Raw genomic sequence first — 25,608 nt, forward strand, 5'->3', positions numbered from 1 at the left:
CTTTGCTGTATATTTCTGTGTATATATTGTAAATACCTGTATATATTGTGTTATATATAACCTGCTTTCCATATATGCTTGTAAATATATAGCTTTGCTCTTCGACTGGGTTAGCTGTGGTTTCTAACTCTGTGGAGGAGAGAGAGCTAGGCCCTCTCTCAACCTACCACACAAGGAATCTCACCCCCCGAGGGCCAGGGCAGCCCTGGCACAGCCTCCCTCCCTTCCCGGGGAACGCTGCTGGCTATTTTTAGCCTCCCTCAGCAGCGAGGCTGGAGCCGCTGCTGGTTTCTCCTTGCAGCCCTGGATCCCCCCGGCCCGAGTGTGTCCCCGCCGGGACCGGCTGCCCGCATGCACAAGAGGATGGGTGAGGCAGTGGCCCGGGTGGCCAGGAAGGTGAACGAGACCGTGGAGAACAAAACAGACTCCCTGGGTAAGCTCAGCGCTCCGGCTCAGCTCCCGCTGGGGGCCTGGAGAAGGATCGGGTAGCCGGGAGCAGGGCTCAGGGTTTCAGTGCTCTTGGTCACCTCTCTGCCTCTTGGTCACCTCTGGGTACTGCACCCCAAGGCTCCGGCACCCCTGGGGACGGCTTCCAGCTCCTCTAAGTGGTCTCAGCCACAGCAGAGTTTGAGTGGGCTCCCAGCAACGATCCCGTGGGAGAAAGTTCTTCTTTGCAAGAGGCTGTGGGAGGAAGACTTCTCAGGCTGCCCTGTCAGATCTCGGTTTCTTGCAGTTTTCTTGTTCCTAGCTAACATCCAAGATCCACATGTGGGTCATCAACATGGAATTATGATTGTCAGGGCTGGAAGGGAGCTCAAGGCTCAGCCAGCTCCAACCCCCTGCCATGGGCAGGGACACCTCACACTACAGCAGGTTGCTCACAGCCACCTCCAGCCTGGCTGCAAACTCTTCCAGGCAGGAGGCTGCCACCACCTCCCTGGGCAGCCTGTGCCAGGCTCTCACCACCCTCATGGGCAACAACTTCTTCCTCGCAGCCAATCTCAATCTCCCCACTTCTAGTTCTGCTCCATCCCCCCCAGTCCTATCACTCCCTGACACCATCAAAAGTCCCTCCTCAGCTTTCCTGTAGCCCCCTTCAGATCCTGGAAGGCCACAATGAGGTCTCCTCAGAGCCTTCTCTTCTCCAGACTGAACAGCCCCAACTCTCTCAGTCTGTCTCCATAGCAGAGCAGCTCCAGCCCTCTGCTCATCCTCATGGCCCTGCTCTGGACACCCTCCAGCACCTCCAGACCCTTCCTGTAACAGATGCTCCAGAACTGGATGCAGTACTCCTGGTGGGAGATGAGAGTGGCTCACTGCCATCCATGCTGGATTCCATGCCCTTGGGTATGAACCAGCCTAGGCTGAGGCAGAGCTGCAGCACTCAGCTGCTCAGGGTCCTGAGTGAGACCCAGACAGGCTGGAGAGTTGGGTGGAAGGGAAACCTCATGACATTCAACAAAGACATGTCTAGGGTCCCGCACCTGGGGAGAAATAATCCCTGCACCAGGACAGGTGAGGAGTGACCTGCTGGAAAGCAGCTGTGTGGAGCAGGACCTGGGAGTGCTGGTGGACAACAGGATGACCATGAGCCAGCAATGTGTCCTTGTGGACAAGAAGGCAAATGGGATCCTGGGATGCAGGTCAAGGGAGGATCTCCTCTCACTCTCATCTGCCCTACTCAGGCCTCATCTGGAGTACTGGGTCCAATTCTGGGCTCCTCAGTTCAAGAAAGACAGGGAACTACTGGGGAGAGTCCAGCAGAGGCTGCAAGGATGCTGAGGGGCCTGGAGCAGCTCTGTGGGGAGGAAAGGCTGAGAGCCCTGGGGCTGTTGAGCCTGGAGAAGAGCAGCCTGAGAGGGGATCTGATCAATGCTGATCAATAGCTACAGGATGGGGGGCAAGAGAATGGGGACAGACTACTTGCAGTGGTGCCCAGTGACAGGACAAGGGGCAACAGGCACAAAGTGGAACCCAGGAGGTTCCACCTGAACAGGAGGAGAAAATTCTTTGCTGTGAAGGTGCTGGAGCCCTGCAGCAGGCTGCCCAGAGAGGCTGTGGCATCTCCTCCTCCGGAGAGATTCCAACCCCACCTGGCCATTGTGATCCTGGGCAAGCTGCTGCAGGTGCCCCTGCTTTAGCAGAGTGTTGATCCGCAGAGGTCCTTTCCAACCCCCACCATTCTATGAGACAAGAAGCAGGAGAGGACTGAGCTCATGCAGCCCCCAGCATGGCTTTGGGAAGGGGGCAGGCAGCAAATAAATTTCAGGACTGGGACAGGGTTTCCATCCCTCTCCCTACCTCTTCCCATGGGGCAAGCACTCCTCACCATGAGAAATCCAGGAGGAGCACACCCAGGGAAAGTCCTGCTCCATCCATCAGTGGTGCAGGAACATCCCTGTGCTGCTCAACCATCCTCAGGGCATTAGGGTGTCTCAGTCCAGAGAAGGAAAGCAGGAGAATATTCAAAAGAACTGAGTCTCTATGAGATTAGAGGCACAAATGAGGCCAAAATATCGACAGCCCTCGAGGCTATTTATTAACAGAATAACAAAAGGAGGAAGAGAGAGGGGGAAGAAATAGAAACAGGGAGAAGAGGGAGAAAGCAGGAAAGGGATTATATTACCACACTCCCCACCCCCCAAGACAGTTTGGGTCTGTAGAGGAAGGCTACTGCAGCTTTGGAAGGGAGGAGATGTTTGGTCTGTGAAGAAAGGCTGCTGCAGCTTTGGATGTAGAGGAGATGCTGGCTGTGCTGTCCTCTGAGCAGCCTCTTCAGCTCCATGTGAGTTGTAGCAGGCAGCACTTAGGACACAGAGAGAGGGTTCCTCTTGGTCTGCTTCTCCCAGGTTGCATGGTGATGTCTCTGTCAGTTTTTCCTCTCCTGGTATTCTCTCTGTTTTTCTTCAGAACAGCATTGCCCCAGGCTTCTCCTTCTCCTGTGGTTTCCTTCTCACTGGCATTGTCCAGGTCTTCTCCTTCTCCTGTGTTCTCCTTCTCAGCAGCATTGTCCAGGTCTTCTCCTTCTCCTGTGTTCTCCTTCTCAGCAGCATTGTCCAGGTCTTTTCCTTCTCCTGTGTTTTCCTTCTCCTGTGTTCTCCTTCTCAGCAGCATTGTCCAGGTCTTTTCCTTCTCCTGTGTTTTCCTTCTCCTGTGTTCTCCTTCTCAGCAGCATTGTCCAGGTCTTTTCCTTCTCCTGTGTTTTCCTTCTCCTGTGTTCTCCTTCTCAGCAGCATTGTCCAGGTCTTTTCCTTCTCCTGTGTTTTCCTTCTTTTGAGCCAGTAGTTGCTCAGCTCTTTGATACAGATTTTAGGTATGCATATTCCAGGGAGTGTCGATAGCAGTGGCCTCTGCCCATTATTTCCAGAGCAGCTGCAGTCTGGTGAGCAATCCTTATCTCTGCACCTTCCTGAGAGTCCAGTACACATCAGCTGTTGTCTGGGCAAGCAGCAAAGGTGATTTTATCTTTGTTGAGTCACATCAAGAAGGACAAGATTTAGTCTCTCACACAGGGACAGGGAGAAGGGGGGGTTATGGAAGCTGTTTGGCATGGGCAGACTGGAATGCAGAGGTAGAGGCAACGTGGTTTAGGATTGAAGGCAGAGCAACCTCAGCACTTTTGGGACAAACTGCCTGAAGAGATGACTCCAAAGATCTCTGCAATGGGAAGGGTTATGGCAGGGGACAGTATGGCATCCACGGGTAGCAGCACCCAGACATCAAATCTATTGTTAGGGGGTGGAAGCCGAGATGGAAAGCATTGCTCCATCCCAGCCTGGGTACATTCTAAGGTGCTTTGGTCTCTTGGGGAGCAGACCTGGCCAACTGCAAGCTGATGACCTTCCCTGTGGGCATCTACAAAGCCATGAGGAGCGTCACCGAGGGGATCCGCCGCATCTCCCTGGCAAACAACGAGCTGAAGTCCATCACCAGCAGATTTGTCACCACCTTCAGCCAGCTGAGAGGTAAGGGACAGCCCCACAGCTTCACAACCACCACTTCTCAACCCCTCGGGATCCAGCAAGGACCCTCTGGGTTGCTGCAGGGGGGACACAGCACCAAAGAGCCTCCTCACCACCTCATCACAGTTTTTGCTCCTCTGTGCTCGTGCCTCATTCTAGGCACTAGGTTCAGACCCCTACAAATCCATTTTTCTTCACCCTTGCTGAAAGGGGACACTGGTTCTGCACTCCCCCACCCTCCCAAACCCATCCCCACACCACCTTTCAGCAGTGCAGGATGGCTTATCATTCTCCAGCTCTCTCCAAGGATGGAATTAGGGATGGAAGATGAGTAGGAGAGAGTGGTAGGATGGCTTTCAGGAGCGTTTGAGGCTGCAGCAGGCACACTGGATCGTTGCTGGTTAATTAGCTCCCCATCATAGGGCCATCACCGAGCGCTGCTTGCTTCCCACTGGATGCAGGAGGTGGGGGCAGTCATCAGTGCAGGGCTGGTGCCACAGGGAGACATTCCTGTGGAGACCAGCAAGTAACAAGCAACAAGAGGAAAAGGCCTCAGGTTGGACCAGGGGGAGGTTTAGATTGGACTTGAGGAAATATTTCTTCCCCCCAAGGATTGCTTGTCCTTGGAACAGGGTGCCCAGGGCAGTAGGGGACACCCCCTTCCTGGAAACATTTCAAAGCTCTGTAGATGTGGTGCTGAGGTTTAGTGGTGACCTGGCAGGGCTGGATTAATGGTTGGACTGGATGATCTTAAAGGTCTCCTCCAGGTTCTATGGCTAAAAGCTGCCAAAACCTGGCCATGCAGGAGTCCAGTACCATAGTCTTGAATGCTGGGGACTGCGGCAGGGCTTTGCCTGCTAGCAGCAGCTGGGGCTCTGGCAGCTCACCTAACAGGCTGCAGAGCCACCACCACCACACTGTGACGCTGGTTTTCCAGATCTGCCCTTCACAATTCCCTTATGGGTGATAAAAAGCCTCTTGTGAAAACAGGAGTGGCTTGCTCAGCAGTGGCTGAAGAGCCAGCCTGTGCCCAGGCGGCCAAGAAGGCCAACAGCATCCTGGCTTTCATCAGACACAGTATGGAGAGCAGGGCCAGGGAAGTCCTGAACTGGGCAGTGGTGAAACCACACCTCAAATCCTGGCTCCTGTGCCACCCACTCCAAGAAGGACATTGAGGTCCTGGAGCATCTCCAGAGAGGGGCAACAAAGCTGGTGGAGGGTCTGGAGCACAAGGCATATGAGGAACAGCTGAGGGGCTTGGGGTGGTTCAGTCTGGAGGAAAGGAGTCTGAGGGGAGACCTTCTGGCTCTCTGCAAGTCCCTGATAGGAGGCTGGAGCCAGGTTGGTGTTGGTCTCTTCTCCCAAAGAACAAGCAACAGGACAAGAAGAATCAGCCCCAAGTGGCACCAGGGGAGGTTTAGGTTGGAGTTTAGAAGAAAATTCCTCTCTGAAAGGGTTCTCAAACACTGGAAGAGGCTGCCCAGGGAGGTGGTTGAATCACCAAACCTGAAGCCTCAGATGTGGTGCTGAGGGATATGTTTTATCCTTGGCAGAGAGATAATGGTTGGACTCAAGGAACTGAAAGGTCTTTTCCAACCTAAAAGTGATTCTGTGATTCTTCACTGGAAGGCTGCCTGGGGAGGCGCTTCCTGTGCTGTGCTGAAGCTGGAACATCATCCCTAAAACTCCCTTAGGCTGGAGAAGAAGGAACATGTGGAGCAAAAGAAGCTCTGAGGGTTCCAAGGTCTCTTTTCCCAGCAAGGGCTTTGTTGCAGCAGTGAGAAAAATCACTGTGGTGATGAACACACTGGGCCTCAGCAGGGCTGGTGAAGAGGAAGAGGTGCCCCAGGGCTGGGGAGAGCCTTGCACCAGCCTGAATGAGGCAGGACCTATAAATACCAGGTATTAGCAGGGACAGGGCAGCTTGCCTGGGTATTTATAGAGCAGAAAGCCCTCTGTCACTGGAGAAGGACACTGGGCCAGCAGGATTTGGGTTCCTCTTCCCAGGGTTAACAGCCGCTTGTGCAGCGAAGCAGCTCCTGGTCCCACAGGAGCTCACTTGTGGAGTGGGAAAAAGCAGCACAGAGGTATTTTTCACACTGAAATACATGTCTTCCACCACTCTGGTTATTCCTCAGGAGGGCTTCAGGCACCTGGAGATAGAAAACCAACCCTTCAACCACAACAAATATTCACTGTGCCAATTTCACTAAGAAATGTTGTTGCTTTCCACAGCCCCTACCTGCAAAATGCCACCCAGGCTTCATTAGGAAAGCCCAAGGAAGCCAGGAAACCTCTTGCTCCAAAAAGCCACATTCACAGCAGGCAAAGGGCCAGTGGAGATGAGCAAAGGAACAACAAAATCCCATTGTGGGGAGCTGAAATCCCACTGCTGGACCTGGCAGCTGACAGGGGACACAGGCTGCAGACTGCTTAGGCCACACCTTGAGTCCTGTGTCCAGTTCTGGGCCCCTCAGGTTAGGAAAGAGGTTGAGCTGCTGGAAGGTGTCCAGAGAAGGGCAACAAAGCTGGGGAGGGGTCTGGAGCACAGCCCTGTGAGGAGAGGCTGAGGGAGCTGGGGTTGCTCAGCCTGCAGAAGAGGAGGCTCAGGGGAGACCTTATTGCTCTCTGCAACTACCTGAAAGGAGGCTGTAGCCAGCTGGGGGTTGGTCTCTTCTCCCAGGCACCCAGCCCCAGAACAAGAGGACACAGTCTCAAGCTGTGCCAGGGGAGGTTCAGGCTGGATGTTAGGAAGAAGTTCTTCCCAGGAAGAGAGAGTGGCCCTTGGGATGTGCTGCCCAGGGAGGTGGTGGAGTCCCCATCCCTGGAGGTGTTCAGGAAGAGCCTGGATGGGGTGCTTGGTGCCATGGGTTAGTTGATCAGATGGTGCTGGGTGACAGGTTGGACTTGGTGATCTCAAAGGTCTCTTCCAACCTGGTTTATTCTATTCTTTTAAGCTGTGCATTGATTCTGTATACAGTGTGCAATTAAGTTGTTATTAATGATGGCTTATGAATTATTTGCCCACCAGAGCTCAATTTGTCAGGCAACTACCTGCACCGCCTGCCCGAGGAGGTCTCCTCCCTGCTGCACCTCCAGGCCATCAACCTCTCCCGCAACAGATTCCGGCGTTTCCCTGAGCCCCTGGCTGCTGTCACCACCCTGGAGGCCATTGACCTGGAAGAGAATGAGATCACAGGTGAGAAGGATCCTGCCCCACTGGTGGTGAGGCTGAGCATCACCATCCACACAGCACAGAATCACAGAATGTTAGGGCTTGGAAGGGAGCTCCAGAGACCATCCAGTCCAAGCCCCCTGCCAGAGCAGGGTCACCCAGGGTAGTCAGCACAGGAATGCATCCAGGTGGGGTTTGGAAAGTCTCCAGGGAAGGAGACTCCACAACCCCCCTGGGCAGCCTGCTCCAGGGCTCTGGCACCCTCACTGTGAAGAAGTTTCTCCTCCTGTTGAGCTGAAACCTTCTGTGTTCCAGTTTGTATCCCTTGTTCCTTGGCTTATCACTGTGCACCACCCAAAAGAGCTTGGCCCCCTCCCCTTGACACCCACCCCTCAGATACTGATAGACATTGATCAGATTCCTCTCAGCCTTCTCCTCTCCAGACTAAACAGCTCCAGAGCTCTCAGTCTCTCTTCCCAGGGGAGATGCTCAAGTCCCCTAAGCATCCTCCTGGCTCTCCCATGGGCTCTCTCCAGCAGGTCTCTGTCTCTCTTCAACTGGGGAGCTCAGAACTGGACACAGTACTCCAGGTATGGTCTCAGCAGGGCAGAGCAGAGGGGGAGCAGAACCTCCCCAGCCCTGCTGGCCACACTTTTCCTGCTGCACCCCAGGACCCTATTGGCTCTCTTGGCCACCAGGGCACATTGCTGTCCCCTGCAGAACTTGCTGCCCACCAGCACTCCAAGGTCTTTCTCCACAGGACAGCACATCCCAGAGGTGATGCTGGCCCACATCCCTGTGTAGAGAGGGATGTGCATGGCCCACCATCCCCATCACCAGGCAGAGAGATGCCTTACTGATCTAGCAACAAGAGGGTGAATTGGGCTTGGGGAAGGGCACAAGATGCTAAACAGCCAGAGCCTCCTTAGTCACTTGCTTGTGCTAACTCCTGAGCTGCCTCCTGCAGTTAAGCTGCTGCAGACATAGGGGGAATCAAGCCCCATTCAAGCTGCCCTCTATTCACTGTGCTGGCATCTGGCTCTCAAAGGCAGCTCTAGCTGTGACTCAAAATCACTAGATTTAATAAAAAAACCCAGCTCTGACTGCAGAAGGTAGCCCCAAGGATGTCTGCTGCCTACCTGAACGTTTCCCAGAGCAAATGAGAGCCATAACACTACAAAATCCCCTCAAAAACTGTAACAAGACATTAAAGGGACGATAGAAGCTGCTCATCTCTTGACCCAACAGTGGGAGGAAAAAATCTTTGATGCACAAAGCTGAAGCCTTTGGAGTCCCCAGAGGCTGGGCAAAAAGAACAGCTGTTGCATGCAGATAAAGGGGGACTTGTTTAGAAGCAAGCTCTCAAGGAGGCCAGGCTGGAGCATCCCCCAGCCCACACAGGTCCCCAGGGAAGCAACTATCAGGCCCAGTCAATTTTGTCTTTTTATCTGGGAGGGCTTCAGCTGCTGCTGGGAAAGCTGCTCCCTGCAACACAAGTTTTATTACCAGCATCAGCTGTTCCCTGCCTGTGAAAACAAGGGAGATTACATACTGCTTCCATGAGAGCAGAGCAAAAAGATCTGGGGTTTCCTCATCCCTTTTTTCCCCCCCCTCTCCCATTGCCCAAGCAGAGCTTAGATCCTTCCATCACTTTTTGAGCTTAATTGGACAACTTCACTCAGGCCTGGTCTCCCAACAGTGTATTTCCCTCTTGCTTTGTGCAAGAAAGGAATAAGCTGTTATTAATTTACTCATTTCCCTGCTCCAGTGCAGAGAGGAAAGGCTGCACCCAGGGTTGTACCCAGCTGGATTAGTCCTGAGGGGAAAGGGGTGGCTGGAAAGGACAGCTGCCAGGCTTGGTCACCTCCCACCCAGCTCCCTTCAGCTGCTCTTGTCAGACTCAGGAAAAACACTGACAGAGTAGAAATCAACAATTTCAAGCTCAAATGCTTTAGGGACATGGTGTAGCAATGCCCACAATGCTTTCTGGCTGCAGAAATATGCCAGATGAGCTTACTTGGGGCATTTTCAGGGGAGGGAAGGGCTAGGGAACAGAAAACCTGAGGTATTGCAACCCATTTTAAAGACAGCTCTTCCCAAACACCTCCCCAGCTCACCTGCATGGGAGCTTGCATTTACATCCACATGGATGTCTGTCTGTAGGATGACACACTTTGATTTATCAGGGAGCTTTGATTTATACACACACCACTGGGGAAGGGGAGTTAAGGAGGCTTCGACAGCTTGAATCTAACTGGCACCAATGTAGTTTGCCCTTAACAGCCAAGCAAGATGTGAGTCCTTCATACCTATTTCCACCCAAGAGACCTTAGAGCAGCCTGTAAGAGATGGCATCCCCTTCCCCTGCCCTTCATGCATACAACTCACCCACTACAGCTGGCTAAGGAGCCTGATTTAGCAGCAGAGCCTCATGAAGAGCAACAAGACCTCATGGGAAGCAACTGCCATGTTCTGGGAGAAGCTCTTGAGCTATCTGAAAGATCAAGAGGGAGCTGAAACCTCATTCAGATGCTCTTCTTCAACAGCAATACCTCCAACCAACCAACCCAGCAGAGAAGGGATCCACCACAGCAACCCCAGGGCTGCCTTTAGCTGCCTTTTATAGTTTGGGGCCCAGGTTGTCCTACTTAGCCCAGCAATGAGTTGAGGACCCTGTTCCAAGTCGAAGAGCAGCAGATGAGAGAAGGATACTCTCCAAGTCCCAGGCTGGGGATGAACTGGGGGCTCTCTCAAGCAGCATGAAGGTTGCAGAGGGTCTGGTTTCTGAAGGTGTTGTAGCTGTGTACCATTCCTGGTTCTGCCTGCCCTCTTCTGCCCCATCAGTGATGCTGAAGTTGATTGCAGGGCTGCAAAGCACCTTTCAGAGCACCTCCTGAAAGAGGACTGAGTCACCTAGCACAGTGCATTGAGCTGGGGATGGTAGGTAATGTTTTCCAGGCAAAGGGAAACAAGAGTAAAAGGAGATTAATTAATACCAGCCTGGAGTCTGTGGGCACTGAGAAAGGGAGGCATTCAGTGCTAGGAGATGCCCTTTTCATCTCAAGTTGCTTTTAACTCTGGAGTGTTGTTATCTGCATGTTAATGTCAGTGCTTTTAACTCTTTCCCTGCTAATTAGAGTTAGATCAAACTAGAATTTCCAGTTCCCGAGTCCACGGTGATTTATTGGTGCCTGAAGCTTCAGTTTCTCTTTCCCTTACTCTTTGATCAATGGTTTCATGCAGAAGGGGTTGCAACAGCATGGGGGGTGCTGGAGACCACAAGAAAGGTTGAGAAGGTTGCTGCTGGTGACAGCTGTGGCTGATTTTTGTCCTTCTGAGCACTCCTAATTAGGGATATCGGCAGGGGAAACGCGTCTCTGTTAACAGCTGCACAGCAGCCAGCATGGGGGCTTCCACCAGTAGCTTTGGAGGAGGCTGGCAGGAGCTGGTGGCCAATAAAGGATGTGAGCAATGCTAAAAGCTGTCTGGCAAGTGGCTCTGCTGAGCTGAGCTGGGTCCTTCCTGCTCCAGTTTGCAGCCACACGTGGCTTCGAGACCCTCAGGGCTGTTAGGGTTCATTACCTCCGGCTCCTCAGATGCCTCAGCAGATAGGAAAACCCAGCTCCTCCTGACGCCTTGGCAGCTGTTTCCTCTGAAGGAACTGGGCTTTCCACTCACTTATGAGCATGTCCTGATTTGAGAAGATAGCTCCTAGCTGTTTTGATTATGTAAAAGCCTCCTCTGATCGTTTCCCTTCTTTATTTGGGTGGTTTGGGTTTGTTTTGGTTTTGCTGTACTGGCGAAGCCAGCATGAATAATTCAGGCTCAAACGTGACTGCCTGATCCTTTGGGTTGCTTTTAGAGGAGCTTGTGACTTCCATGGCATGTCCATATAGGTGGAGGCTGCACTGCCTGCCTCTTCATGCTGGGAGTGAGTCACTGTTCCTCACCTGGAAACAGCTGCAGAGCTGCACTGTTCCCACCCTGGGCAAGGCTTGGTCCCTAACCCCCTTTCCTTAGCTCCCTACAAAGTGTAAGCCTTGACTCTGTGTAGCCTGAGAAGATGATTGCACAGGAAGATCTACCACAGAAAGAAGCTCTTTTTGTGCACTGAGGTGTGTGGGAGGGAGAAATAACATGCAAAGTGATCCAAGGGAGTGGCAGTCAACAAATCCATCATGAAAAGCAGCACGAAAAAGAACCCCACCAACAAATCCACCTGAAGCTCAGCCTGGTGAGAGAGGTGCTGTGAAGAGTCATCAGATTGTTTTGGTTGGAGGAGACCTTGGAGATCCTCAAGCACAACCATTAACCCAACGCTGCCAAGTCACCACTAAACCATATCCCTCAGCACCACATCTGCAAAAGGAATATGCAGAAGTTAGGACAGAAATTAGCTTTGTGGAGGGGAAAGCAGAAAGCCACAGAGGTGTTGGAGTCCTTTTGGTTTGGTTTGGGGTTTGGGTTTTTTTTTCCAGCATAAAATAAGTTTCCAGGTTTCAAAATCACATCATCATCTGCCCAGCTGTAGCTACATCCCCAGGATTCTGCTCCAAGTGCTGGCAGAAGAAAGCAGAGCTGGGGATAGTAAAAGGTTTCTCCTGGTTCTGGTGGCCAAATGAAAATGAAACTGCTCTTGGGAAGCTCAGGCAGGTGGGGCTTTCCCAAGCCCATAATACTGTGATCTGCAACAACAGCAACAAGGCTGAATCCATAATCTTTTGATGATCTTAATGGTTGGGATTTCCATATCAGCCTCATAGAATCATCTTGGTTGCAGAAGACCTTTAAGAACATCAAGTCCAACCGTTCTCTAACTACCAAGTCTGGTGCTAAAGCAAGTCCCTCAGCACCACATCTCTGTGTCTTTGTAACACCTCCAGGTGTGGTGATTTCAGCCACCACCCCAAGGAGCCTGTTCCAGGGTTTGAGAACCCTTGCAGTGAAGAAGTTTCTTCTCATATCCAACCTAAACCTGCCCTTGGTGCAACTCGAGGCCATTTCCTCTTGTCTCGCTCCTGTGCTCCCAATGGTGTCACATCTGGGACCATCTATGAGCCCTGCCCTGGTTTTTAAATGTAAATGTTTTCCTTTAGGAACCCTTCCTGAAGGAAAACATCTGAATTCATGGAAATTGCAAGAGAGGAGGCATGCCCAGTGCTGGCTGAGAGCCACCTGGCAGCCTGTCCAACAGGGCCAAAGAGCATGTGCTCTCTCATTACCCTGGTGAGGAGGGCTCCTGGGCATTGCAACACTGGGAAGAAAAGCAGGGGATAGGTCTTTGAACCCCACTTCACACTCCAGCAGGGGTTTTGGAGGACTGGAAGAACTGGAGGGCAGCATCCAGCATGGTGTTTGCACATTGCCAAGACATTTGCTTGAGTAGTTTGCATTATATAATCTCATTTGATGGTGAGGGGCAGGAGCAAGGTTTGCCTTGGACTGCCCATCAAGCCATGGTTTTCAACCCCCTTCACTGCTCTGAACTCCCCAGCAGCAAATGCTGGGAGGGAACGAGGGGAAAAAGGGAGGGAGAAAGGAAGAGAGGGAGGGATGACAGAACCATAGGATAATAGAATGATCTAGGTTGGACAAGACCTCTAACATCATTGAGCCAAGCTGTCAATCCAACACCACCATAGCCATTAAACCCTGTCCCACAGTGCCCTGGCCACACATTTCTTCAACACCTCCAGGAATGGTGACTCCACCACCTCCCTGGGCAGCCTGTTCCAGTGCCTGAACACTTTTGCAGGGAAGGCATTTTTCCTAATCTCCAACCTAAGCCTCCCCCTGGTGTGGTTTCAGGCCATTTCCTCTCATTCTATCACTTGATACTAGGACCAACCCCATCTCACTCCAACCTCCTTTCAGGGAGCTGTAGAGAGTAAGAAATTCTCTCCTCAGCCTCTTCTCCTCCAGACTAAACAACCCCAGTTCCCAAGCTGCTTCTCCCAACCCTTCCCAGCTTCATTGCCCTTCTCTGGACACACTCCAGCGCCTCAACGTCCTTCTTGTAGTGAGGGTCCCCCAAAACTGAGCCCAGGATTTGAAGTGCAGTCTCAGCAGTGCCTAGCAGGGGGATGTCTGCTCACCCCTTGCTGCTCTCTTTTGCAGAGGTGCCAGTGGAGAAGCTGGCCAGCATGACAGCGCTGAGGAGCCTCAACCTCCAGGCAAACCCTGTCGGCCCCGAGGTGCGGCTGCTCGTCCGACCCCTTGTCCCCTTCGACCTGCTGCTGTCACCAGAGAAGCCCCTCCCCGAAGCCTGAGAGGGCCCTGGGGTGCCTGGGCAAGCTCTGCTGACAGAGAATTAGAATCATGGAATTACAGAATCGGTTTGGTTGGAAAAGACCTTGAAGATCCTCAAGTCCAGCCACTAAGCCAACACTACCAGGTCATGAAACACACCAGCAGATGGAATCACCAAAGGATGAAGAACTTTTGCTCCTTGAAGCATTATTCTTATTATTTAGCATTCTATCCTATTCTATTCTATCCTATCCTATTTCTATCCTATCCTATCCTATCCTATCCTATTCTATTCTATTCTATCCTATCCTATTTCTATCCTATCCTATTCTATTCTATCCTATCCTATTTCTATCCTATCCTATCCTATTCTATTCTATCCTATCCTATTTCTATCCTATCCTATCCTATCCTATCCTATCCTATCCTATCCTATCCTATCCTATCCTATCCTATTCTATCCTATCCTATTTCTATCCTATCCTATCCTATTTCTATTCTATTCTATCCTATCCTATCCTATCCTATTTCTATCCTATCCTATCCTATTCTATCCTATCCTATTTCTATCCTATCCTATCCTATTTCTATTCTATCCTATCCTAGCCTAGCCTATCCTATCCTATTTCTATTCTATTCTATTCTATCCTATTTCTATCCTATCCTATTTCTATCCTATCCTATCCTATCCTATCCTATCCCTATTTCTAGTCTAGTCTACCTTTTCCTATTCCTATTTCCTATCCTGTCCTATCCCTATTCCTATTCTATTCTATTCCTATTCTATTCTATTCTATACTATTCCTATTTCTTTTCTATTCTATTCTATTCTGTCTTTTCCTATTCCTATTTCCTATCCTATCCCTATCCCTATTTAATTTCTACCCTATTCTATTCTATTCTATCCTATCCTATCCTATCCTATTTCTATTCTATTCTATCCTATCCTATCCCTATTTCTATCCTATCCTATCCCTATTTCTATTCTATTCTATCCTAGTCTATCCTATCCTATTCTATTCTATTCTATTCTATTCTATTCTATTCTATTCTATTCTATTCTATTCTATTCTATTCCTATTTCTTTTCTATTCTATTCTATTCTATCTTTTCCTATTCCTATTTCTATTCTATTCTATTCTGTCTTTTCCTATTCCTATTTCCTATCCTATCCCTATCCCTATTTAATTTCTACCCTATTCTATTCTATTCTATCCTATCCTATTTCTATCCTATCCTATCTTATCCTATCCTATCCTATCCTATCCTATCCTATCCTATCCTATCCTATCCTATCCTATCCTATCCTATCCTATCCTATCCTATCCTATCCTATTTCTATCCTATCCTATCCTATCCTATCCTATCCTATCCTATCCTATCCTATTTCTATCCTATCCTATCCTATCCTATTTCTATTCTATTCTATCCTATCCTATCCCTATTTCTATCCTATCCTATCCCTATTTCTATTCTATTCTATTCTATTCTATTCTATTCTATTCTATTCCTATTTCTTTTCTATTCTATTCTATTCTATCTTTTCCTATTCCTATTTCTATTCTATTCTATTCTGTCTTTTCCTATTCCTATTTCCTATCCTATCCCTATCCCTATTCCTATTTAATTTCTACCCTACCCTATCCTATCCTATCCCTATTTATTTTCTTTTCTATTCTATTCTATTCTATTCTATTCTATTCTATTCTATTCTATGCTATCCTATCCTATCCTATCCTATCCTATCCTATCCTAACCCAGCCTAGCCTAGCCTAGCCTAGCCTAGCCTATTCTATAATATTCCTATTTCTATTCTATCCTATTCTATTCTATTCTATCCTATCCTATCCTATTTCTATTCTATTCTATTCTATCCTATCCTATTTCTATTCTATTCTATTCTATCCTATTCCTATTTCTATTCTATCCTATTCTATTCTATTCTATCCTATCCTATTTCTATTCTATTCTATCCTATTCCTATTTCTATTCTATTCTATTCTATCCTATTCCTAATTCTATTCTATTCTATTCTATTCTATTCTATTCTATTCTATTCTATTCTATTCTATTCTATTCTTTTCCTATTTCTATTCCTATTTCATTCCTATCCTATCCTATCCTATCCTATCCTATCCTATCCTATCCTATCCTATCCTATCCTATCCTATCCTAATTATGTTATATTAGCATTATTTAGGGTGTCAGGTAATGCTAGGACTAGGGGGAATGGAACAAAAATAGAATTGAGTAGATTCAGATTGGATGTTAGGAAGTTTTTGGTACCCCACAAATCATCCTGGGGGTTAGGACAGACTCAAGGCTGGGGGTTGGACAATCCACTTTGTGCTTACTGCATCCACAGTAGCTTTTGCACACTCTTGACTGCAGCAGAAAGGGCTGTCAGACACAGTCAGGTTTGTGCTAGAAGAGAAGGGTTGCTCATGAGAAGCTGAAAGACAAACCTCTCCCCCAAGAGCATCAAATCATGGAGTGCTAAGGTCATGGAGCCAGTTGCCAAAGTGAGGGACTTTTGAGGGTGTTGGAGAGTGAGAGGACATGGGGGGATGGATGCAAGCTAGAGAAGGGGAGACTGAGACTGGATGTGAGGAAGAAGTTGTTCCCCATGAGGGTGGTGAGAGCCTGGCACAGGTTGCCCAGGGAGGTGGTGGCAGCCTCCTGCCTGGAGGTGTTTGCAGCCAGGCTGGAGGTGGCTGTGAGCAACCTGCTGTGGTGTGAGGTGTCCCTGCCCATGGCAGGGGGTTGGAGCTGGCTGAGCCTTGAGGTCCCTTCCAGCCCTGACAATTCTCTGATTCTCACCACAGCCTACTCTGCTTACTGCAGTCCAAGATAAAAGCAGGTTGCCTTTTGGACTCCAGGCACCAAAGCATGACCTTGCTCTACGAGTTCCATCTCGTTTTGTGCATCTTGGCTACCAGCAGTGCATGATGCTGGCCCAGAAAGTTCCCACACTTCATGAACTGGTATGAAACAACTCCAGCTATTCACCCATGCTGCTGAGGGATGACTGCCTGTCAGAGTGGTTTGGCTTGGCTCAGTCCCTGCTGCACTGCTGGTTTTGGCTCAAACCTGCGGTGAGGCTGCCAGTTCCTCCTTTTTCCCTTTTCCATTCCCTAATAAAAAGCAAGCAGCAGGATTCCTCTGCAAAGGGATGGCTTCCCCAGCTCCCAAGCCAGGGAATCTCATGGGGGGGAAGCAGAGCTGGCATGCTTGCAGTGCAAGGTTTGGGTAAATGTTTGGGAGCTGGATGCTTGGCTGCATTCATGCTGCCTGGGCAGTGATGGGGAGCATCTGCTGCCCTGGTCCAGCAGGGCTGGGACAGTAAGGGACATCCCTCTGCTCCCCTTGGAATTGCTGATATGGCCAAGTGCCACATGCCTGATTAAATGTTTTCCTGGTTTTCTTTTGTGTTTATTAAATTTGTGAGTGAGCAGTTGTCTTCTCCTTCAAGAAACCCCTTTGCACCTCCCCACGCAGCTTAGACTGTTGCCTCCAGCTGGATTCTGCCCAGACCTGAGCAGTATTTCTCTGGATTTTTCCAGGGATGGTTTGGTTTTCTTTCTTTCCCCAAGGAAATTTGGTTTCCCCCATAGTTTTTCAAAGTGGAAATTAAAGACACCCTGTGCCAACAGGTCCCCACACACTGCTCACCCCCTGGGTGTTCCCAGAAGCATTCAGCCACTTCCTAGGTGATGAGGGTCTTGAAGATCTGCTGCTTTCATAGAATCATAGAATCAACAAGGTTGGAAAAGACCTCAGAGATCATCAAGTCCAACCTGTCACCCAACAGCTCATGACTAACTAAACCATGGCACCAAGTGCCACATCCAGTCCCTTTTTGAACACATCCAGGGACAGGGACTCCACCACCTCCCTGGGCAGCACATCCCAGTGGCCAATCTCTCTTGCTGGGAAGAACTTTCTCCTCACCTCCACCCTAAACCTCCCCTGGCACAGCTTGAGACTGTGTCCTCTTGTTCTGCTGCTGCTTGCCTGGGAGAAGAGACCAACCCCCACCTGGCTACAACCTCCCTGCAGGGAGTTGCAGAGAGCAAGAAGGTCTCCCCTGAGCCTCCTCTTCTCCAGGCTAAGCAACCCCAGCTCCCTCAGCCTCTCCTCCCAGGGCTGTGCTCCAGACCCCTCCCCAGCTTTGTTGCCCTTCCCTGGACACCTTCCAGCAGCTCAACCTCTTTCCTAACCTGAGGGGCCCAGAACTGGACACAGGACTCAAGGTGTGGCCTAAGCAGTGCTGAGTCCAGGGGCACAATGACCTCCCTGCTCCTGCTGGCCACACTGTTCGTGATGCAGGCCAGGATGCCATTGGCCTTCTTGGCCCCCTGGGCACACTGCTGGCTCATGTTCAGCTGCTGTCTATCAGTGTGCCCAGGTCCCTTTCTGCCTGGCAGAGTGGCTCCAGCCACTCCGACCTTAGCCTGTAGCACTGCATGGGGAAAGGAAGAGCTCCAGGAAGAGCTGTAGAGCTCAGGATGAGGCCCTGGAAGGATGGTGGCTCCTTGGTGGCAGGGAGGCCACTCCTGGGTGTCCCTTGGCAGCTGCCTGCCTGCAGAACAAGTCCTGGGAGAAACTGCAGCTGTTCTCTCCAAATGCTGTGTTTAAACCTCTCCTTTGTGGTTTTGAGGATCAAACTCTTCCCAGTGGTGTGGGCTGGCTGGGGGCTGCCAGGAATTGTTGATCCTGGAAATATTTGACTTCTAGGCTTGCCCAAGCTCGACTTTGGGAAAAGACCGTGGTAAGAAGGGGGTTGTTGATGTCAGCAGAGATGGAAGGAGCTGGAGTCAGAGCGGCTTTGGGCCAGGACCAGCACCCCTAAGGGCTGTGCTGCTTTTCTCCTACACCTGGGGCCAGGGGGACACACGTGTGTCCTCCCCACTTGTTCTGGGGCTCCCAGCATGTTTGCTCACCCCGGGATGGGCAGGAGGACTGCTGGGAACATCAGCCAGCAGCCATCAAGTGCCAGCATCACCGTGGGTGACAAGGGATATGCGGAGCCTTATCTTCCCCAGGCACCACACCCACTCCGGCTCTCCCCTCGCCTTCCGTGGGCTTGTTCCTCCCCCACACCACCCCGTGCTGCCTCGGTACCCCGGTATCCATGGCGATGGGAGGATGTCCCCCCCGTCATCCCCCTCCTCCTCACCGCTGCAGCCGCCAAGCAGCCGCAACCAGCGAGGCAGCACCGCTGTAGCGGCACCGGGGCTCAGCCCCGGGCTGGGGGGCACTGGGGAAGGAACGGGGACAAACTCCCACCGCACGCCCCCTCCCCACCCCTCACCCCCCGACCTCATGCCAGCGATGCACCCCCCGGAGCCAGCCCGGGCTGGCGGAGGTGAGTACCAAGACCTGATTTATTTCATTTTACTCCCAAATAAAGGCATTCAGCCGCACGCCCCTATTGCACCAGCCCAGCCTCTTCCCTGAGGTGCTTTCCCACAGCCAGGCAAGGTGGACCCCCATCTCCTTGCCACCCTCCTCTGGGTCCCCCCTGTCTCCTCGTCACCGCAGCTGAGACGTGCAGCAGAAGCTTCACTCCATCCATTCATCCGCCCGGCACCGACCCAGGCGCTCCGCAGCCCCTTCCTTTCCCTTTCCTCCTTGAAGCCGCCTGGAATGCTTCATCCTTAGGACGCTCACCTCCCGCTAATGCCGCAAGATGTTGCAGCCCAGAGAGCTAAAGTCCACCAAAGTTTCGGGTTTAATAACGCAGGCTTTGGGCAATCTCCTGGCAGCCTTTGCTGTATCACTTCTGCTTAACGAAGCCGGTTGGTGCGAGCGGACCTGCTGCCGACGGGCTGGAGCATGGTGCCCCAGCAGCTCCCAGCTTTCTTGCCTCTTCCAGAGGCTCCTTCTTCGGTGTCGGTGTTGCGAAGCCTCCCCAGCACCTTTCTGAAGCCCTGCTGGGGACGTGTTGGCGAATCCTGCAGCCCGGACAGGGCTCTAGCCTCGGGGCAGCCTGTGGTGCCGGTGACTGGGCACAGAGCCGGGGGGGATGACACTGCCGCCCACCATGAGGTGGCTTTCAAGCGCTTTCTCCAAGCAGGGCTGACCTACAGGCAGTTAGGCTGAGCCCTAAAGCCAAAAATAATGTTGCCTTTCCTTGCCTTAAAACTGCAGCTTGGCTTTGCCCAGAGTTAAGTCCTGTCGCCACTGCGGGCATCCTCCTGTGTCCCTGCTGGCATAAAGCTGAGGGATTCCCGAGTGCTGCTCAGACCTGCCACCCCTCATTAAATCTCTGGGGACAAAACGCCACCTCCCTCTCCATCAGGAGCTCTCAGGCTCCCAGGTATCATAATTACATCTAATTATTGCTTTAGACCTAAGAGGAAGGCAAGATCTCCTCTTCCCCAACCCATCTCCCTCAGGTCCTGCAGCTTTGCTGGGCAGAAGAAGGTTTTAGGGGATCTCAAACAGCAAAGGGAAAGCAGCAGCAGGCAGCCAGGAGATGAGATGCTCCCAGCCTGGCCATGCTGGGGGACCACACGGGCACAGCTGCCACACAGCTGGAGGGTTGGGCTGTCAGATTGTGGATTTGCCCTTCCTTGCTTCACCCCTTTGAAAAAAAGAAAACCCATGAGGACAGGATGTCCCTCTGGGCTGCCTTAATTCCCCACTGAAATCATGACAGGAAGAATAATGGCACGAAATGATAATGGTATCAAATCAAGACAATGGCATTCAATTGTAATGGCATTCAATAATGGTGGTATCAAATAATGGTGGTATCAAATAATAATGGCATCAAATAATAATAATGGCATTACATAATAATGGCACCAAATACTAATGGTATCAAATAACAATTAAGCCAACACGCTGCAGTGCCTGGGGCTGCCCAACCCAAGCAGGAGAAGGAGGCTCGTTGGGGCACTGAGCTGGTGCCAGCAGGGCACATCCCAGCCAGGCTGGGCACTGGCACACATATGAAAAGCTACCTCTGAGGGCATCAAGAAGCAAAGGGAATAATCACTTTATCCTCTCCCAGCTCCGGTCTCCTGCCTTCCCTTCTCCAGGTCCTTCCAACAGCAGCTGGCCCAACTCCACCACCAGCCAGAACCACCTCCTGGGGGAGAACTACACCTTCTCAGCTTACTACCAGCACTCCTCCCCTGTGGCTGCCATGTTCATCCTGGCCTACACCTTCATCTTCCTCATGTGCATGGTCGGCAACTTCCTGGTGTGCTTCATCGTGGTGAAGAACCGCCAGATGCGGACAGTCACCAACATGTTCATCCTCAACCTGGCCATCAGTGACCTGCTGGTGGGCATCTTCTGCATGCCCACCACCTTGGTGGACAACCTCATCACGGGTGAGCAGGGCAGCAGAGGCAAGAGGCAAGGCGGGGAGGGAAGGGGGTGGGGAGCGTCACCTCCTTTCTGCCCTCCATACCTGAGGACATCCCTGGGGGGACTTTTGTACTGAGGACAGGTGGTGGCCACTCAGCCACATCTGATGCAAGGCATCAATCCATTGAAAAACCACACTAATTAGTGGGGGGAGAAATCCTTTTTGCAGGGAGGATTTGGACATTTTAGGCAAAATAGGTATGACCTTAATGCATCATTTGCATATTTATTTATCCTCCATTCTCCACCGAACAGCACTGAAAAAAACCAACTTCTTCCATTGGTCTTCTCCCATGCTGGCTCAGCTCTGCCCATTGACCTTCCAGAAGATAAAAGGGCAACACTGACGTGGTTGGCAGGAGCTTAGGTGTGCTGGTGGCTGAGTCTGTGGGGCAGAGTCTGTATTTGTTTATTTATTATGGGGTGCAATTTATTTCTTTCCCCACCCCTCTCAGCACTGGGGTCAAGAAACAAGGTGAAAGTCCTTCTGAGCCCAAGGCTGGTCCCTGTGATAACATTTGAGCAGGTCTGTGTGGTGAAGAAGGGAAGAAGCAGCATTTTGCATGCCACCCATCATAACAGGTTTAGGCTGGATGATGGGAAGTTCTTCCCAGCAAGAGAGATTGGCCATGGGAATGTGCTGCCCAGGGAGGTGGTGGAGTCACCATCCCTGGAGGTGTTTTAAAAGGGACTGGATGAGGCACATGGTGCCATGGTTTAGCTGATTAGATAGTGCTGGGTGATAGGTTGGACCTGATGATCTCAAAGGTCTTTTCCAGCCTGGTTAATTCTGTGTTCTGTAATCTGTATTTTAAGCCCTGGGTAAGGGTAGGAGAAATTACAGCCACAACCCTACTTGAGCTTCTGAGAAGTATAATGTTACAAATCTGGGGGCTTTTCTCCAAGCATCTGTACTGCTAGAGGCCATCTCTGTATGAGCCTTTGGACTGGATCCATGATCCAACATTAATGGTCTGAGCTTCAACAAGGCCAAGTGCCAGGTCCTGCACTTGGGTCACAGCAACCCCAAGCAACGCTGCAGGCTGGAAAGCTGCTGGCAGAAAGGGACCTGGGGGTTCTAATGGACAGGCAACTGAATAGGAGCCAGCAGTGTGCCCAGGTGCCCAAGAAAGCCAAAGGCATCCTGGCTGGGATCAGAAATGCTGTGTCCAGCAGGAGCAGGGAGGGGATTGTCCCCTGGTGCTCAGCTCTGGGGAGGCCACACCTTGAGTGCTGTGTCCAGTTTGGGGCACCTCAATACAGGAGAGATGTGGAGGTGCTGGAGCCAGGGCAGAGGAGGGCAGGGAAGCTGGGAAGGGCCTGGAGAATAAATCTGATGAGGAGCAACTGCAGGAGCTGGGGATGGGTAGTGTGAAAGAGAGGAGGCTGAGGGGAGACCTCCTGGCTCTCTACAACTACCTGAAAGGAGGTTGTGGAGAGGCTGCTGCTGGTCTCTTCTCACAGGTAATTAGTGATAGAACAAGAGGGAGCAGCCTCAAGCTGTGACTGGGTAGGTTCAGACTGGACATTAGGAACCATTTCTTCACTGAGGGAGTGGTCAGGCATTGGAATGTGCTGCCCAGGGGAGGTGGTGGAGTCCCCAACCCTGGAGGTGTTTGAAGGTGGTTTGGATGTGGTGCTTGGGGGTATGGTTTAGGGCTGACCCTTGCAGAGCAGGGTTCTGGGTTGAACTTGGTGATCCCCAGGGTCTGCTCCAACCTGACTGTTGCTGTGATTCTGTGATAAGCCAAAATTGCAGCCACTCTTAGGAGCCCCCCACCTGGTAGATGGGGACATCTAGAGGAAGCTGGTGCTGGACCCAGCCAAGCCAAAGGCACACCTCCAACTTCCACGGTGTCTCCTCGCAGGTTGGCCCTTTGACAACGCCATGTGCAAGGTGAGCGGCTTGGTGCAGGGCATGTCCGTCTCTGCCTCTGTTTTCACGCTGGTGGCCATCGCCGTGGAGAGGTACAGTGGTGTGGGGATGAGTGGAGGTGGGGACAAAGCCACCCCCAGCATGTTCAGGTGTCCCATGCGGAGTTCCATCTCGAGGAAATCATCCCCAGGGGCATCATGAGCATGACCCATCTCTCCAGAAGGACTGCTAAGCTGTCCATGGGGCATCCCAGCCAGGTGTCTTTTCCCACCCTGGGCTGAAAACATCAAAGCTGGAGCGGTCCCAACCCTTCTCTGCCACCAAAAGCCGACCCACCTTAACTCTCCCTTCCCACCCCCGGGTCCTGGCCACCCTCCTTCCCCAGGGATGTTCCACCAGGTGCCCAAAGCTAGGTTCTGCCTCCCCACACACAGGTTTCGCTGCATTGTGCACCCCTTCCGGCAGAAGCTGACGCTGAGGAAAGCCCTGGTGACCATCACTGTCATCTGGGTGCTGGCCCTGCTCATCATGTGCCCTGCTGCCATCACCCTGACTGTCACCAGGGAGGAGCACCACTTCATGGTGGACACCTACAACAACTCCTACCCCCTCTACTCCTGTTGGGAGGCCTGGCCCGAGACGGGGATGAGGAGGATCTACACCACCGTCCTCTTCTCCCACATCTACGTGGCCCCCCTGGCCCTCATTGTCGTCATGTACGCCCGCATCGCCTTCAAGCTCTTCAAGTCGGCAGCGCCTGCCCGCGGTCAGGAGGAGCAGGAGGGGAGGAAAGTCTCCCGGAGGAAGGCCAAGGTCATCAACATGCTCATCATCGTCGCCCTCTTCTTCACCCTCTCCTGGCTGCCCCTCTGGACGCTGATGCTGCTGATGGACTACGGGCGGCTGAGCGAGGGCCAGCTCCACCTGGTCACCGTCTACGTCTTCCCCTTTGCCCACTGGTTGGCCTTCTTCAACAGCAGCGCCAACCCCATCATCTACGGCTACTTCAACGAGAACTTCAGGAGGGGCTTTCAGGAGGCCTTCAGGGCCCCTTTCTGCTCACCCCACCACCACCACCGCCAGCCCTACGCCCCCCGGAGCCACGGCCGCAGCATCCTCTTCGCCACCCGCAACCGCGTCTTTGCCCGGGCCCAGGGCAGCGACTCGCCGCCCGCTTCCGAGTCGGGGCCCTTGGCCCCACGCCCCACCAGCGTCCGTGCCTGGGACGGCTGAGCTGCTGCCCTGGCGAGCGGCCACCTCGGGTGGGGCAGGGGGAGTGGCCAGCAGGCACACAAATAAAGGCTCTGGACAGGAGTGCTTTTTGCTGCTAAGAAATGGCTGAATGGCCGAGCCCGGGGCGGTGATGAACGGGAGCTCAGTCCTGTTGGTGACCAGGCACGAGCGGTGCTCCCCAGGGCTCAGTGATGGAGGTGGTTCTCTTGAATAGCTTTACCAGCCCTGCATGGTGCCAGCAGCCTGGCTGCAGAGGCAGGGCAGTGGCATGGCTGAGGTCTGTTTCCTAAAGCAAGTTGAGGAGTACCACCTCAATCCTGTTGGTGACCAGGCACGAGCGGTGCTCCCCAGGGCTCAGTGCTGGGACTGATGCTCTTGAGCAGCTTTATCAACCCTGTGCACAGTGCCAACAGCCTGGCTGCAGAGGCAGGGCAGTGGCTGAGGTCTGTTTCCTAAAGCAAGTTGATTTTTTGAGGAACTCCCCTGCAAGCCAAGCCTCTTCCTGCTGGATTCCATTGGAATTGGTCAGGCACTGGAACAGGCTGCCCAGGGAGTCCCCATCCCTGGAGGTGTTCAAGCAACTCGTGGCCATGGCACTCAGGGACATGGTGGTGTTGGGTTGAAGGTTGGACTGGATGATCTGCTGTCTACAACTACCTGAAGGGAGGTTGTAGCCAGGTGGGGGTTGGGCTCTTCTCCCAGGCAACCAGCACCAGAACAAGAGGACACAGTCTCAAGTTGTGCCAGGGGAGGTTTAGGCTGGAGGTTAGGAAGAAGTTCTTCCCAGGAAGAGAGATTGGCCCTTGGGATGTGCTGCCCAGGGCGGTGGTGGAGTCCCCATCCCTGGAGGTGTTCAGGAAGAGCCTGGATGGGGTGCTTGGTGCCATGGGTTAGTTGACCAGATGGTGCTGGATGATGGGTTGGACTCAATGGTCTCAAAGGTCTCTTCCAACCTGGTCTATTCTATTCTATTCTATTCTATTCTATTCTATTCTATTCTATTCTATTCTTATTCTATTCTCTATTCTATTCTTAGAGGTCTCTCCCAGCCAAAACAATTTGGTGCTTCTGTGCTTTATCAGTGATGTGGATGAGGGGATGGAGGCACCTGTAGCTAAGGTTGCAGATGTCACCAAGTTGGGTGAAAGTGTTGATCTGCTTCAGGGTAGGAAGGCTCTGCAGAGGGACCTGGCCAAGGCCACTGGGATGAAGTTCAACAGGGCCAAGTGGTGGGTCCGGCACTTGGGTCACAACAACCCTCATGAACGCCCCAGGCTTGGGGGAAACTGACTGGAAAGCTGCTGGGTGGAAAAGGACCTGGGGGGGTGTTTGACAACAGCTGGCTGAAGCTGTGCCCAGGTGGCCAAGGATCAGCAAGACAGCAGGAATTGTCCCCCTGTACTCGCCACTGGTGAGGCTACACCTTGAATCCTGGGTTCAGTTTTGGGGCTCCCCTCACCATGGGAAGGACATTGAGGTGCTGGAGCAGGTCCAGAGAAGGGCAATGGAGCAGGTCCAGAGAAGGGCAATGGAGCAGGGAAGGGCAATGGAGCAGGTCCAGGGAAGGGCAATGGAGCAGGTCCAGAGAAGGGCAATGGAGCAGGTCCAGGGAAGGGCAATGGAGCAGAGAAGGGCAATGGAGCAGGGAAGGGCAATGGAGCAGGTCCAGGGAAGGGCAATGGAGGAGGTCCAGGGAAGGACAATGGAGGAGGTCCAGGGAAGGACAATGG

At 52.1% G+C, this 25,608-nt stretch overlaps 2 protein-coding genes across 2 annotated transcripts; both read left to right on the forward strand.

Moving 5' to 3' along the window:
• Positions 1–327: 327 nt before the first annotated feature.
• On the forward strand, positions 328–13,406 carry LRRC20 (leucine rich repeat containing 20). Its single transcript, XM_054174760.1, has 4 exons — positions 328–433; positions 3,816–3,965; positions 6,994–7,161; positions 13,255–13,406. The coding sequence occupies exons 1-4, from the start codon at positions 352–354 to the stop codon at positions 13,404–13,406; spliced, it is 552 nt and encodes a 183-aa protein (XP_054030735.1). The 5' UTR covers positions 328–351.
• Positions 13,407–20,443: 7,037 nt separating this feature from the next.
• NPFFR1 (neuropeptide FF receptor 1) lies at positions 20,444–23,878 on the forward strand. Its single transcript, XM_009898658.2, has 3 exons — positions 20,444–20,732; positions 22,638–22,737; positions 23,080–23,878. Exons 1-3 carry the CDS (start codon positions 20,543–20,545, stop codon positions 23,876–23,878), a joined length of 1,089 nt encoding a protein of 362 aa, XP_009896960.2. The 5' UTR covers positions 20,444–20,542.
• Positions 23,879–25,608: the final 1,730 nt, after the last annotated feature.

This window comes from Dryobates pubescens, chromosome 30 (assembly GCF_014839835.1).
Source record: "Dryobates pubescens isolate bDryPub1 chromosome 30, bDryPub1.pri, whole genome shotgun sequence".
Taxonomy (NCBI): domain Eukaryota; kingdom Metazoa; phylum Chordata; class Aves; order Piciformes; family Picidae; genus Dryobates; species Dryobates pubescens.